The 14,142-nt window shown below is 29.4% G+C and overlaps 1 protein-coding gene across 1 annotated transcript; it reads right to left on the bottom strand.

Annotated features, from left to right (window-relative positions):
* Positions 1–5,094: 5,094 nt before the first annotated feature.
* On the bottom strand, positions 5,095–7,274 carry LOC126555585 (uncharacterized). Its single transcript, XM_050210485.1, has 2 exons — positions 7,200–7,274; positions 5,095–6,165 (listed from the first exon to the last, which is right to left on the bottom strand). The coding sequence occupies exons 1-2, from the start codon at positions 7,272–7,274 to the stop codon at positions 5,095–5,097; spliced, it is 1,146 nt and encodes a 381-aa protein (XP_050066442.1).
* Between the last annotated feature and the right edge of the window lie 6,868 nt (positions 7,275–14,142).

Here is a 14,142-nt window from a genome sequence, read left to right as displayed (position 1 = left end):
CAAAACCATGACAATATTAATTTATTGCGTTCATTATAGTGCAACAATTTAAAAGGTTTTTTAGTCAAAATCATCTTTTTTTTTTTAAAACCGATTACTGTTTGAAGAGCTCTTTTGGGTTTTCCTCTACGTTTAGTTGTATTAATTTTAATGCTAGAAATATCTATATAGAAATAAAAACAAATAAATGAAAAATTTAATAAACTTTAACAAATAAAAATAATACCTAAATCAGTTCTTTTTTTAACAATAAGTGTTTGATGAGGTTACTCTTGGCACTAGTACACTGGATCTGAAACAAAATAAAAATGTAATACTACCCTAGACTATGTAAAAAACATAATTTACCATGTCAGTTTCGTTGATTTGGTCAAGTCTGCAATTGACGGTATCACTCTCGGTGTCACTAGTACACTATTAATAATAAAATATTTAATTCTACTTTAAACTATGTAAGTAGAATGATTTGGTAGGTTCAGCAGCTCCTCCGCCTTAAATTTTACATGTAAAAGCATAGGCTCCTCTGTATAGGCAATTCGTAGTACAGGCTCCTCCCAAACAACAAGTAATAACTCAATATAGGCAATCCACAACACACATTAACCCAACATCACCGCCAGATCCTACACGTAACCGACATATATTTTATGCTTTTCCATTCAAATACATTAACCTCCACCTTTTGAAGAAAATTAATATATATATAATATTTTGATTCGACTAAATAGGATACTTGACCGTCAAATTTTTTCCCCAATTAATTTCCTCCCTTTTATTTACACACACACACACACACACACACACACACATATTATTTACCATCATAAATGTACATACGTCATACATATATACATACATACAATACATACGTAAAAACATATCATAACATAATATAAGGTATACCTACAACATCACACATATCTAAAATATTATACAATTTTCAGATAATAATCCCATTCGAATAAACATCATGCTAATGCATAGGTACGTTATACATCGGAATGTATCTCAAACAAACACACATTCAAATATATTATAATATAGTTTACATATATACTGTTGTATTATATGTATGAATATTTTATAAGAGATGTTAGTACGTAAGAAATAAGTTAAGAAAAACTATAGATAATAAGTAAAACAGTAAAATTCCATAAATTAAGCAATACCTACTTAATTATTCACACAAATAGGTTAAAATAACAATTGTGCAATTCAGTATCCGTAAACTTTATATTACAGTTAGCATAGTAAGCAAGATATAATAATAAGAAATGTAAATAAATTTGTTTAATAATTTACTAATCGGGTTAAAATAACAATTACATATAATCATAGTGTCATAGTGTCTATAAACTGTAAATTTAACGTAGTAATAGAAAAATGTAGAACAATCGATAGTAATTCGATTGTAAGTGTAATATATAAGTGAGATGGCTAAGACAGCAAAGGGAGTCAGTGGTGGTGATCGTGTGACTCGATCACCACCGGACGTCGTGTTCAAACTTCAAATAAAGTATTTTGCGTTATTTTGTGTTTAACTTTATTTTGGTATACGTCCGAGTAATCGGCGTATACGAAATACATACTTACATATTATATCCAAACAATCATACACACATCATTATCACAAACCCCTGAACATATATTATACAATTTACATAATATATACTTACATATCAATAAAACACATATTTAGCATACGATACAGACTACATAGTACATAGGTATATATATACATATAATTATGATATGACCATACAACTATAACTGTAACTATACTTACAAACTATAATATCATACATACATACATACATACAATATGCTCATAATAAGAACCTATGTTATATATATATATATAAAGTTATAATAATATATTTACCATCATAATCGTAAATGTTGTCCTATTATTAGTAAAATTTAAAAAATTTTCATTTATAAAGGCATCAATCCATTCGTCTTTAATTGGATCCCAGTTGTCATCAAAATATTTCATTATTTGCGTCGTTAAAATCTGTCTCATGGTTTCGTAGGTTTCGTAATATTGTTGATCTGATTTAGCGTAAGAAATTTGCTGTAAATACTCTTTTGCTCTGGTTTCTTCAATTGGGGTAATACCCAATTTACTTGATGTAATTTCACGTTTAAAAATTTGAAAAACATGAAATTTACATAATATTAATTTTGCCGTTGGGAAATTACATTTTAATACACTTCTCATGGTTTCGTCTTTATCTGCCATAAATATCTTTATTAATATACTATTATCGTTTTTGCTTTTGAATGTGGAAATCAATCAATTTATATACTCCTTAATTTCACCAACTAATATTCCAACTGCGATTATTTCAGAACAACCAATTGAGTCTTCAACAATGCATAAATAAACCACACCATTAAAGTTTAATAACTTATATGCACCATCTAAGAGAACAATTTCAGGGTATGCGTCAAAATTTCTTTTCATGTCGTCATTTTGGAAAAATGAACCTCTGAATTCCTTATCTTCTACTAAAACTTCATATTCACAGTTATGTTTTTCAAGTATTGGTAAGCAAGCTGCTAAGTCATTTGAATAAGTATTTATTATTTTAGAAATATTTGTTATATCTCTTAATAACAGTGTCTGACCAGAAGTATCGGATAAATTTTTTAAGAGTAGTTTTTTATTTGGTCTTAATGCTTCAAGCTTAACTGCCTCATCAATTACTTTTTTATTAAGTTTCCTCTGGTTTGGAAGATGATTAAATGTTTTTCTGTAATGATAAAAATAATAAAATTGAATCTTTTAATATAAATCCTATACCTATATTTATTAGAAATAAATTGTGTTATAATTGATTTATTATATAGGTATTAGGTACTATACTTTATATTGGCTACATGGTTATGTTCTTCGGACAAGCTTTTCAAAACTAAATGTTGTCCATTTTTAGACAGTGAAAAATAAATAAATGCACCACATTCTTGTTTAAACGTACTAAAACATTAATATTTTTTATTCCATTAATAATAGAAGTATAATACAGGGTGTCTCACCAAGATCTGACAAATGAAATAACTTTTGTTCTAATCAATATTTTTTAAAAAAAAAATTTTTAAATATAATTTATAGACACTTGCACTACATTTTTTATTAATTATTTTTTAATACTGAAAATAAAAAAATAAAAAATTGATAAAAAATTTCCATTAAGTAAATTATGATCTAGTTTATGTAAAACAGTAAAACAATAAAAAAATTGTTAGATTTTAACATGCACCTTTACATTGTGATAACCATAAAGCTCGTTATTTTTTCATATGAGTTGAATTTCATACCAATTTGTGGATTCATTATAATAATTCACAAACAGTTGTGAGGTAAAAAAAATAATTTGGTAATTACAAAATAGTAACACGGAACTTCAAAATCACAGGAAACGCGTTGAAAAGTCGTCACTAAATACAGATCGCGTATGTCTCAATGTCTATCGCATATATCGGATGTATCATGGATCACGTGAATTGGAGTATAAAAGCTTTATATGGGAGAGAAAGAGATTGGACGTTGGTACGACAAAGTCCGTGTCGTGAAACGCTCATTTTCAGATAATATTGACCATCTATTTAATTATTAAATATCGTTCGATAACAACTATATTATTATATACATAGTCAAATCATTACAGTCTTTCTATTCAATTTCAGAGTGGAGTGGAATGGTACGGGGTTACCCCGTGAAATGTTTGTCCAATACTCCACTTATAACTCATAAACTACTTTGAGTGAACTTTTGTGAAACCAACTTACCAACATGATTTAATTTATTTACGATGTTTTTATATTTTATTTATTTTTTATTGTTTTTTTATTTGTTCTAGTTATTTTTATATAATATTATTTTTTATTTTTAAAGTATTGTTATACTATAGTATATTTGTTACTTGTTTATTTCTGAATGTACTAATTGGTACTAATTCTGTATTCTGTAATACTTATCGAGGCCTAGATATAATAAAATTGCTATCGACGATAACTTGTCGTGCTCATAGATAATAAAGAAATGGATGGGCCATGCTATTATACTCATCACAGAACGCTCCGTGTATAAGGTATAGGGATAGCTCATCCATTTCTTTATTATCTATGGTCGTGCTATATAATTTATTATATCAGGCAGTTTGCAGAGTCTCTTATTAATCGCAACAATTTTCGATCATTTATGAACAAAATTGTGAAAAATATTCTAAAAACTAAGAAAATGCACTAAAATCGTCGAAAAATGTCCTAAAAAATGCATTTAAAGTTAATTTTGTCAAAAAATGCAAAAAAAAATTACATTAAAATAATAACCAACATGATTTAATTTATTTACATTATTTTTGTTTAAATTTATTATTTTGTATTTTTAAATTTTACCTAATACTGATATTTTATATTTATATAAACTTGATTATTCGATTTTAATAATTATAGTAAATAAAATAAAATATAAATTACGGTCCTGGCAGTACGGTAATTATTGTATGATAAAAAATTGTCCGGGACTAGTGTTAAATATTATGGTCCCGGCAGTACGGTAATTATTGTACATTTATTTTGCGGATTTTTAAAGTCCCCGCGCATGCGCATTATGATAAAAAATTGTCCGGGACTGATAAAATTGCTATCAAAAATCCCGATTTTTCCGGGACTCTATCCACAGCCTATATTTTAATACGGTATACACGGCATCTGTAATAAATTACAGAACCAAAATAGTTACTGTATACATTTCATTATTATTAAGTCGTATCATATATACATAATGTTAGGTATGTTGTAAAGATATTTAATTAAAAATAACACGTAATAAAACACTTACGGTTTAATATACGTAATATAAAATGTTTTATTTTTACTTTATTTAATATACAAATAATTACAATAAATTTAAAAAAATGGTCATATTAAAAAAACAGGTATTAAAAACAAATATATTTACAAATTATAAGAATAGTTCAATCCGTATCAGACTCTGAATCAGATGATGTATCTCCAGTAACAGTTAAAGTTAAATTTTGTATCTCCGCTTCAAACACCTCGTCCATAATGTCATCTATTTCCCAAAACTTATTTTCTTCCGTTATCGTGTGTCTTATAAAGTTCCTCCACATATCTGCATCTACTCTTTCTATGCCTTCTATTGGCGATTTCATCAATAACAAATTTCTCATGTTGAGGCTTAATTTTTTTTACAATGTCTAAAAGTTCTCGTATTATCATAGTCCTATCCACCACTTCCCCTTTATTCTCCAACCACTGTATAATATCGGCCTTCTTCGTTGACGCAGTCGGTGCTTTGTCCAACTTAACTGAATGATACGACGCATTGTCCATAACAATAACGCAGTTGTCCTTTAGACGAGGTAGAATATTTTCCATCCACTCGCAAAATGTTTGCCCGTTCATCTCGTCGTGGTAATCGCGGGAGTTCTTCTTGGATTCAAAACACAATAATCCATTGTCAACCAAACCATCTTCGGACTCCATATGAAGAACAATTAGACGCTTGCCTTTGCCAGACGGATTCACAGAACCGGTCGACATTCTCTTTAGGAATGCGTCACGGTGGGATGTTATTGTTGTATCACGCCATTCATAATTTGGACAGTCACTAGCATTCACCCAGGTTTCGTCTAAATAATACACATGGCGACCCTCTTCACGATAGTTCCGTATTGATCTCAAGTACCTTCTTCGCCAAAGTATTAACTCGGTTTTTTCTGTTAGAGCACTGTTACGACCTTTCTTAACGTAACGGAATTTTAATTCCTTCAATAATTTAAATATACTAGTACGCGATACGGTTGGCAAATCTTTATCATCAGACACAGCTTTGTGAATTTTATCAACCGTAGGGATTTCTCGTCGGAACCAAATACTGTGTACGTGCCTACGGACTGCATTCCGATCGAAGTCATCGAACGCTTCAGTAATCTGTTTTCTTACTCTAGTGCGTTTTGGGGATACTACCGTTTTAGTTTCCTTGTAATTAATGATGGTTCTATGTACTGTTGATTCCCCAACGCCCATTGTTTTTGAAATTATCGCCCTCATTTCCCTCATTGACATATTTGGATTATTCTTAATAATTGTCTTGTACATATTGACAATGCGTACTCGCTCACGTGAACAAACAATCTAAAATAAAATAAATACAAATTTTAAATACTGTTACGGACCTATACTGTCCGTATCGATTATTTTATATGCATAAGATCATACAATGTCAAATTTCCTAACTTGTAAAATTAATACCACAGGCACACGAGTACAGGACACGAAAGAGTAGAATATTATATTAATATAATAATTTGACAATTAAAGTAAATTCACACGTCTCTTTGCAAAAGTCGAAACTCGGTGTCTTAACGATTCGATAAGAATCATGGGTAAGAATACACAAGCAGTCGTTCCAGGACCCCTCGTATGACGAAGTCACCGCCCACTCTTGTAAGAGATCATATATAAGAGGGATCGAGACAAGAGCTCGACAGACGGTTACTGTATAACCAACGAATAGGGATATCTATGACACTCAGAGGCCGGTCGTAACACTACTCAAGTCATTTTGATATCAGTTTCTGAGGCAGGTCGTAACCACCACTCACCATCTTATTTTATATATTTTACATTAAGCTTATAATATTTGTATTCGTGCAAGAATTATTTTAATAAACAATTAACTTATACTTGAACAACACGACGTATTCATTTTGTACGTTGATGCATGAATCGACCTAGTCGGGACGCAACAATACAAAAATATTGTTTAAAAATATTGGGGCCTAAAATAAAAATTAACACACTTTGTTTTATTATTCAAAATATATGAAAAAATATTTAATCATCAATTCAATTATAATATTTCGTAATAATTACAACCAATAATTAATACAGTCGAGTCGCGAAAACTCGAAAAACTTGACAAATCGACTGTATTAATATGTCAACAAAATTACTCGACAATCAACTTGTTCGCTCAAATAAAATAATTGAAAATTATTCGAATAATTTATCTTCATAAAATTCAACTATACTCTGTATTATAATAGTAATAAAATAACATTCATTTATGTAATTTTCTTTTTACCAAGTGGATTTTTACGGACACCGGTTTTTTTATTTGCGTATGTAATAAGAATAACTATTATTGTATTTTATATAATACTCACTTTTCCTCGTTTATTCTTTGTTACTGGTGAAAATGCTTCTACGCCTTCAATTCCTTGATCATCACTACTATCCATAGCGAATTATATTGATTAACAAAAAAAATTCGGATAAAAAATAATTGTGAACAGGTTAAAAAAATTATGGTTAACAATAGCGCGCGTTTGCGGAGATAGTGTCGACTGTCGATGGATAATCGAATCACTACGTATACTCCAGGTGCGGTGGCGATGATCATCACTAGCGCTCCGAAGATGCGGTGGCCTGCGCAACCGCGACCGGTTTTCGTCGAGTGAGTGGGTCAACTTACGGCGAATAGAGTATACAATGTGATGAAATACTACATTTTGATATTCCAAACAGGATAAGCGGTGTATTGGGGTTTGAAAAAAAAAATATTTTTCACATAATGACCTTCACCGATCAGAAAAAGCTGTAAATTTAAACACTATTAATTCTATAAAATTGATGTGTAATATAGCTCAAGGATCATTCAACAATAATCTTCAAAGTCATTCAATTTATGAGTTTTTTCCGACCGGTAGAACAGGAACAAAAGTGACTCAATCATCACTGAACCTTATATATTATAAGCAGAATAAAATTAACATTGATACAATAACTAATAATATTCAATTAGTTGACCAGAACAATAATCTGATTGATAATTTCGGTGAGACATTGACTGTCGTTCTACATATTAAACGTCACGGATATAAACGTTAAATTAAAAAAAGATGTATGAATCAGTTACATTAGGTTTAACTGGAAATGATACATTATTATCTTAAAATTATTTTCCATCGTTAAATGTGTATAATGACTCTGAATAGTTTTGCTATGTTTTAAACATTCAATTCATTTCCAAATTTAAACTCGTCAAATAACAAATTTGCGATACAAGTAATAGACGATAATAATAATGATCAAAATATTTATTTTATTGCATTAAAAACGGGATGTTACGAAATTAAAGATATTGACAGTTAAATTAAGAAGCAAATAGAATCTTACAATAAAGAAAATTATACAAATTTAACATTTGATATTTCAGTTGACCATAATGATTTTAAATCATACATAAGATGTAATGGTAAAATTATGTTTAATATGGTTGATGGGATAGCACCTATATTAGGATTTAAAAAACAAAACTATTCTCCGGAGTATGCAATTCATTGACCGGAAAAAGCTGTTAATTTAATTACAATTAATTCTATAAAAGTGATGTGTGATATAGCACAAGATTCATTCAACAATCACCTTCAAAGTCATTCGATTTACTAGTTTTTCCCTAGTGAAAGAACTGGGACAAAGGTGATTCGATCGCCACCAAATGTAATGTATTATAAATTAAATAAAACAAATATTGATTCAATAACTATTAAATTAGTTGATCAGGATTTTAATAAAATTGAAAATTTTGATGAAATATTAACAATCGTACTACATATTAAACGATACGGATCGATCTTAACATGGGATTAAAATTCAATATAAACCCGTTACATAAGATTAGTCAAGCTTGTCATATAACAAAAGCGATACCGTCAACATCAAATAAAGTAAAAAATATCACAGTGAAAAATAAAAAGATTTTAAAGGCTCTAGGTTTCAAATTGCAGCAAAATGCCCGAGTGATATTTTAGATATAAGTTCACGGTTTGAAACGGATTCAAAAATTACTAAAATGTTTAAAGTAGAACTATGCAAAGTCTCAAGTAGACAGGAAGAACTATTTGAATTGTTTAATAATTATCAATCCAGTAGACCTCTGACAGCACCTGATAAAAGTAATTTTGAAATAGATTATTTTGTATTAATTTGACCAATATTTGATATAAACGTTATTACTTATATGGAAGACAAAATGATTTAAAACTATCCTTTTCAAAAACTAATTGTAAGATTTTTAATTATTTGCAGTTAACATTTCATATTACCAGCTATTGATTTTTTTTGTTTTATATAGGTGTGTGAATTTGCCAAAACTGGTGGAAAATCATTACCAAATATGATTTATAAAATAATGAAAAAGGTGTTGTGAGATAAAGTATTAACTGAATATATTTACAACGGATTAAGGAATAAAAATAATTTATACTATAGCTATTTATATACATTTTGGTTAATATCACAATATATCATAATACGAGTATATATTATTATAGTATAATAAAATAAGGATATTGAAAAATGTTATGTTGTTGATATGTTACAGATTATAGGTATATAATCCTTTAATACCTTTAATATATATCTGAATGAGGCATAAACTAGACTTGTAGACTATGTAGATACCACTTCTATAATTCGCTGTCTTTCGAGAAGAAATCTAAACCTTTTTCTTCTTCCTGAGTTGTCTTCCCCCCATCACCCACGTAAGTCATAAGTGAGTATATTCGATAATGATGTTTTATGCTTAAATAATGAACTGGCCAAGTGTTAAACAATTCAAACAAAAGAGAAGTGTTGGTCTTTAATGTAAGAGTGCAGTGAGCTTATGAATTAAAAAAATAGCAGACTTGGCCACAATGTAGATTTCACTACTTTGATAGGCCAAATTTTTTGGGAGGAAGCAGTTTAGAACTTGGGCTTTTTTCACCGTTAGGTTTTTGTTGGAGATATCATTTATTTTTGCCGGTTTCAGCATCGTGAACGAATTTTTTTTTTGTTTTTTTTTTTTTTGCTATAACGATGCGGTCGAAGCTATTTTTGTAACTCCTTCTTTATATAGTACAAAATAATGATAATTATTTCCATTAAATTCATAAAAGAATACAATTTTTGTATCAATGTTTTCTTATGACGTTATCACATAAATTTTTTTGTCTGTAAAAATATTCTGTATTTAAATAAAATAAATTTACGATAAAAAATATAATTTTTTATAAAATAAATGTATATATTTATATATATATATATAAGTCAACAATTTCTTATTACCATATTGATATTGTAATGCTATTTGAAAGAAAACGTTTAAACTTGACAAGCGCGCCAGTTCACTTGTTTAGAAATACATTCGCTAAAGCGGCATTAATTTTGAAAAAATTTCAATTTTTCCCTTAGTTACACTGTAAAAATTACCTTTGTGCCAAATTTCACGTTTCTACCTATACGGGAAGTATCTTATAGTTTTGATGATGAGTGAGTGAGTCAGTAACAATATTAGAAATTTTGACATCCTCCCATTTTTAAATAGCACAATATTAAGGACTCTTATTCTTACAGCATCCTAAGCTACACTTAAGATTAATCTGTGTTTTAAATTTCAAAATTTTATCTTAGGAGGAAAGTAGGTGGAGAATGACGTTTGATCTGGAACAGCCGCCTCCCAATGCCGATTCCCGCCGCAGGATGCACTACGTAACCTACATATATTGTTATCCACTACGTAACCGACATCAAGGTAGATATATAGAGGTCATGAAGATTAGAGATAAGGAGACCAAACTCCTATGAGCCGCCCGTTTATAAAGTGGCCCGACAAAAGTCGCACGGTTATTCTGCCACCATGAGCGCGTCGTTCGATTAGAGGGCTACATTTTACAATTATAGCATGTAGACATGTAGTATTATTATACTATTTATACTATATATAATAGGAATTATGTATGTTTTTCGAATTAATCATGATTTATTATTCCTTGCAAATAATTTATTACTTTATGATTTAAATCAGATCTAAAAGATATATACAGAATTAGGGGGATATTGGTTAAAATTGGTTCAATAATAAAAAACAAATATATTATTATAATAAATAATTAGCTATTAAACACATGGACATAGATGAGTTCCATATGATTATTTATTATTGAATTCATCAAAATATTAAATTTTTAAATAGACAATGTATACAATGATAAGGTTTCAAATAATTTGTATTATTATTTTGTATTTGTTTGATTATTTAAATACAATAATTATACATAAAACCAGAGTAATTTGTATTTTTATTTTTTTTACCTAAACATTAAATATGGTTAAGTGCTGTTTTGTACCAGGGTGTAATACTGGTTATGCTTTAGATGTCAAACAACAAAAATCAATTATTTATATTATTATTATTTATATATTATTATATATAATATTTTGAATTTTAAACTTTTTTTACAGGAAACACCTTTTGAACTTTACTTGTATATTTAAGTATACTTAAATATAAGCAGGTAATAACTAATAAGTAATGAATGATAATTTATATTTCATTCAAATACAAAAATAACGTACATTTATAGTAAAATACATATAATATGTGGTAAAACATAGCCCTCCAATCGAACGACGCGCTCCTGGTGGCAGAATAACCGTGCGACTTTTGTCGGGCCATATTTTGTATACGGAGTTTGGTCTCCTTATCTCTAATCTTCATGATAGAGGTGTAAACACTGATAATAAATTAATTGAAAAATGTACCTACAACACTTGTGATTTCCACTGGGAGCGCTGCCTACTCGATGAAGGCTCAAAAGTCAAAATTTTCATAATTCTTTACGAGAATACAATACACGATGCTTGCAAAGCCATAAAAATATAATATATCAATTCAATTTAAATAATGAATAACATTAATGAATTTTAATTGACATAAATCTATCTTGAATAATACTATTTCTGATAATTACCCGCAATTTTTGAGAGGAATAGTGATTTGTGGAGTAGGTATAGACTATAGACATACTGCATATATGCGTTATAATTAAAAAATACTATTTATTCTTTATTGTAACCATTGTCATATTAAATATAAATTAAACTAATGGTAAATTTATTATTTTCTTGATTTGCTACCTCTCCTTTATCTTATTGTCATGATATGTTTATGTTTTTAAAAACATTATTGTAGTTATCTACTCTATGAATCATGAATGACATAATATAGAAAACCGTAAGTACCTTTTACTATAATATATATTTGTAGTAAACCCAATGCACCTGCATGGTGTTATACTATATTAGATTACATTATATTTAATTGGGATAGTTTATTAATACACCTGCATTATAAGCAATAGGCCAGAGATCAGAAAAACATAGTTTTTCTGTCGATTAAGTAATAATTATATAATTATAGGATATTATTATGATGATATCATTTATATAATGGTTAAATAATTATTTAATGATGATTATGTAAATCATCATATCACTCTAAAATAGACTACTAGTCCCCTGCATGTCATTGAGAACTCATATAAATACGAGTAGAGTATTTAGAAGTAATTAGAAAGGTAGTACTATTCAAGAAGGTAGTTCACTCCAATGTAAGACTATTGCTCGTCGTGGACTTTGTCACAGCCACATCGCCGCGAGTTTACGGTCATTCCCAGTACTTGTAACTTTTACATAGCAGCAAGCTATTTTACTTATGTTTTATATTATTGTTTAATGTTTTATATTGTTTAACTTAATAAACATTTACTTTATTTCAATTAAAACAACAAGTGTTTTAATTTTCAACACCTACCTTTCTCACAACAACTCAAGCTCAACCACAGAACGTGCTACGTCGTTTAAATAATTAATTTGTACGAAGTCGCAGTGTCCTGCACAGCGATCACTACATATTTAAAATACAAGGTAAGTATTATTATATATTATATTTAAAATATTATTATACTCAATGAAAATATCTATCAAATTTATGTGTATAATAACAGTATTTACATCATATTATCCTAGTGTACTCTTTTGAAGTTATTCATTTAAGTATATACCTACCTACCCATACTATAAGAAAAAATATTTCGTACTATGTACCTATCTACATAACATACTCTGTTCGCGACTCACACACGGCCCAATAGTAATAGTTATCTATGCCAGTAGCGGTGATAATCGGCGATTCCCGACGATGTCCGTCCGGCTATCTTTTTCCGGCAAGCCGCCCGCCGTAATTGCTATGGTCAATTAGTCTTCTCTCCGCCGTACGCCCGGCATTATGCGGCCTTTATTTTTGTGAACGACCACCTTGGTCTACGTGAACCGTGTTACCCGAGTTTTACATGTCGTGTGTCGTCCGGCGTATTGTCCGTTCCAGTTCCGAGCCGCTGGGTAAACAGAAGTGCCCTGTGAATTGTGACTCTTTTATACTGTGCCCTGTGCAATTCATTAGCTGCAGTCAGCGCGGGTGCCGTTCGCCCGGTGTTATATATATACCACGTGGTTGCGTATCACCGTATTATCGGTTCGACGCGTTGCCGTTTCGCACTTACGGGCATTGACCTACGGCTGCGCTGAGAGTTCACCGTCGTCGTACAAGTTGCCGGACCCCGTCGCCAATCAACATCGTGATAACGACCATATCACCTCGTCGACGCTATCATGGTCGTATTATTATTATTATTGACATTATACTTCCTTTGGGACGTTCGCGTATAAATATTAATATATTATTAGTATTTTGTTTATTATTTATTTATTGTAATTTGTGGAGACGTCCACCGTTATTATACTTATTAGTATTTTGATTATTTAATATAATTACTATTCGTAATATTTTCTCTTATATATTTATAGTTATTTTTATTATTACGTAATACTACACCTTATAGTGCGAGCTATTGGGGATAACTGTTTATTAAGAGTCCTTTTGGCGAACATACTCTATGTACAAACGTGGTTTGAAATTAATTTTTTTACAAAAATACAATATAGTTATAATTACGAAAATATAAATTAGCTATTTAAGTTTACAATTAAAATATAAAAAGATTTTATGAAGATTTATTTATATTAATATTATTATTTACTCTAAGATATTTAAAATATGTATATATAATATAAGTAACACTATTTAAAATTAAAAATATTAATTATATTAGGGTAAGTCCATAGCTCTTATAATTACTAAATATACGAAGTATTAAGTAAAAATAAATGCTGAAATGCATTACGTGCCATACAAACCTTATTATGTTTGAGTCTTCATTGGATATG

This window comes from Aphis gossypii, unplaced genomic scaffold, assembly GCF_020184175.1.
Source record: "Aphis gossypii isolate Hap1 unplaced genomic scaffold, ASM2018417v2 Contig00921, whole genome shotgun sequence".
Classification (NCBI taxonomy): domain Eukaryota; kingdom Metazoa; phylum Arthropoda; class Insecta; order Hemiptera; family Aphididae; genus Aphis; species Aphis gossypii.
Note: the sequence above shows the minus strand (reverse complement) of the source record. Positions and strands in the feature narration are given on the sequence as shown.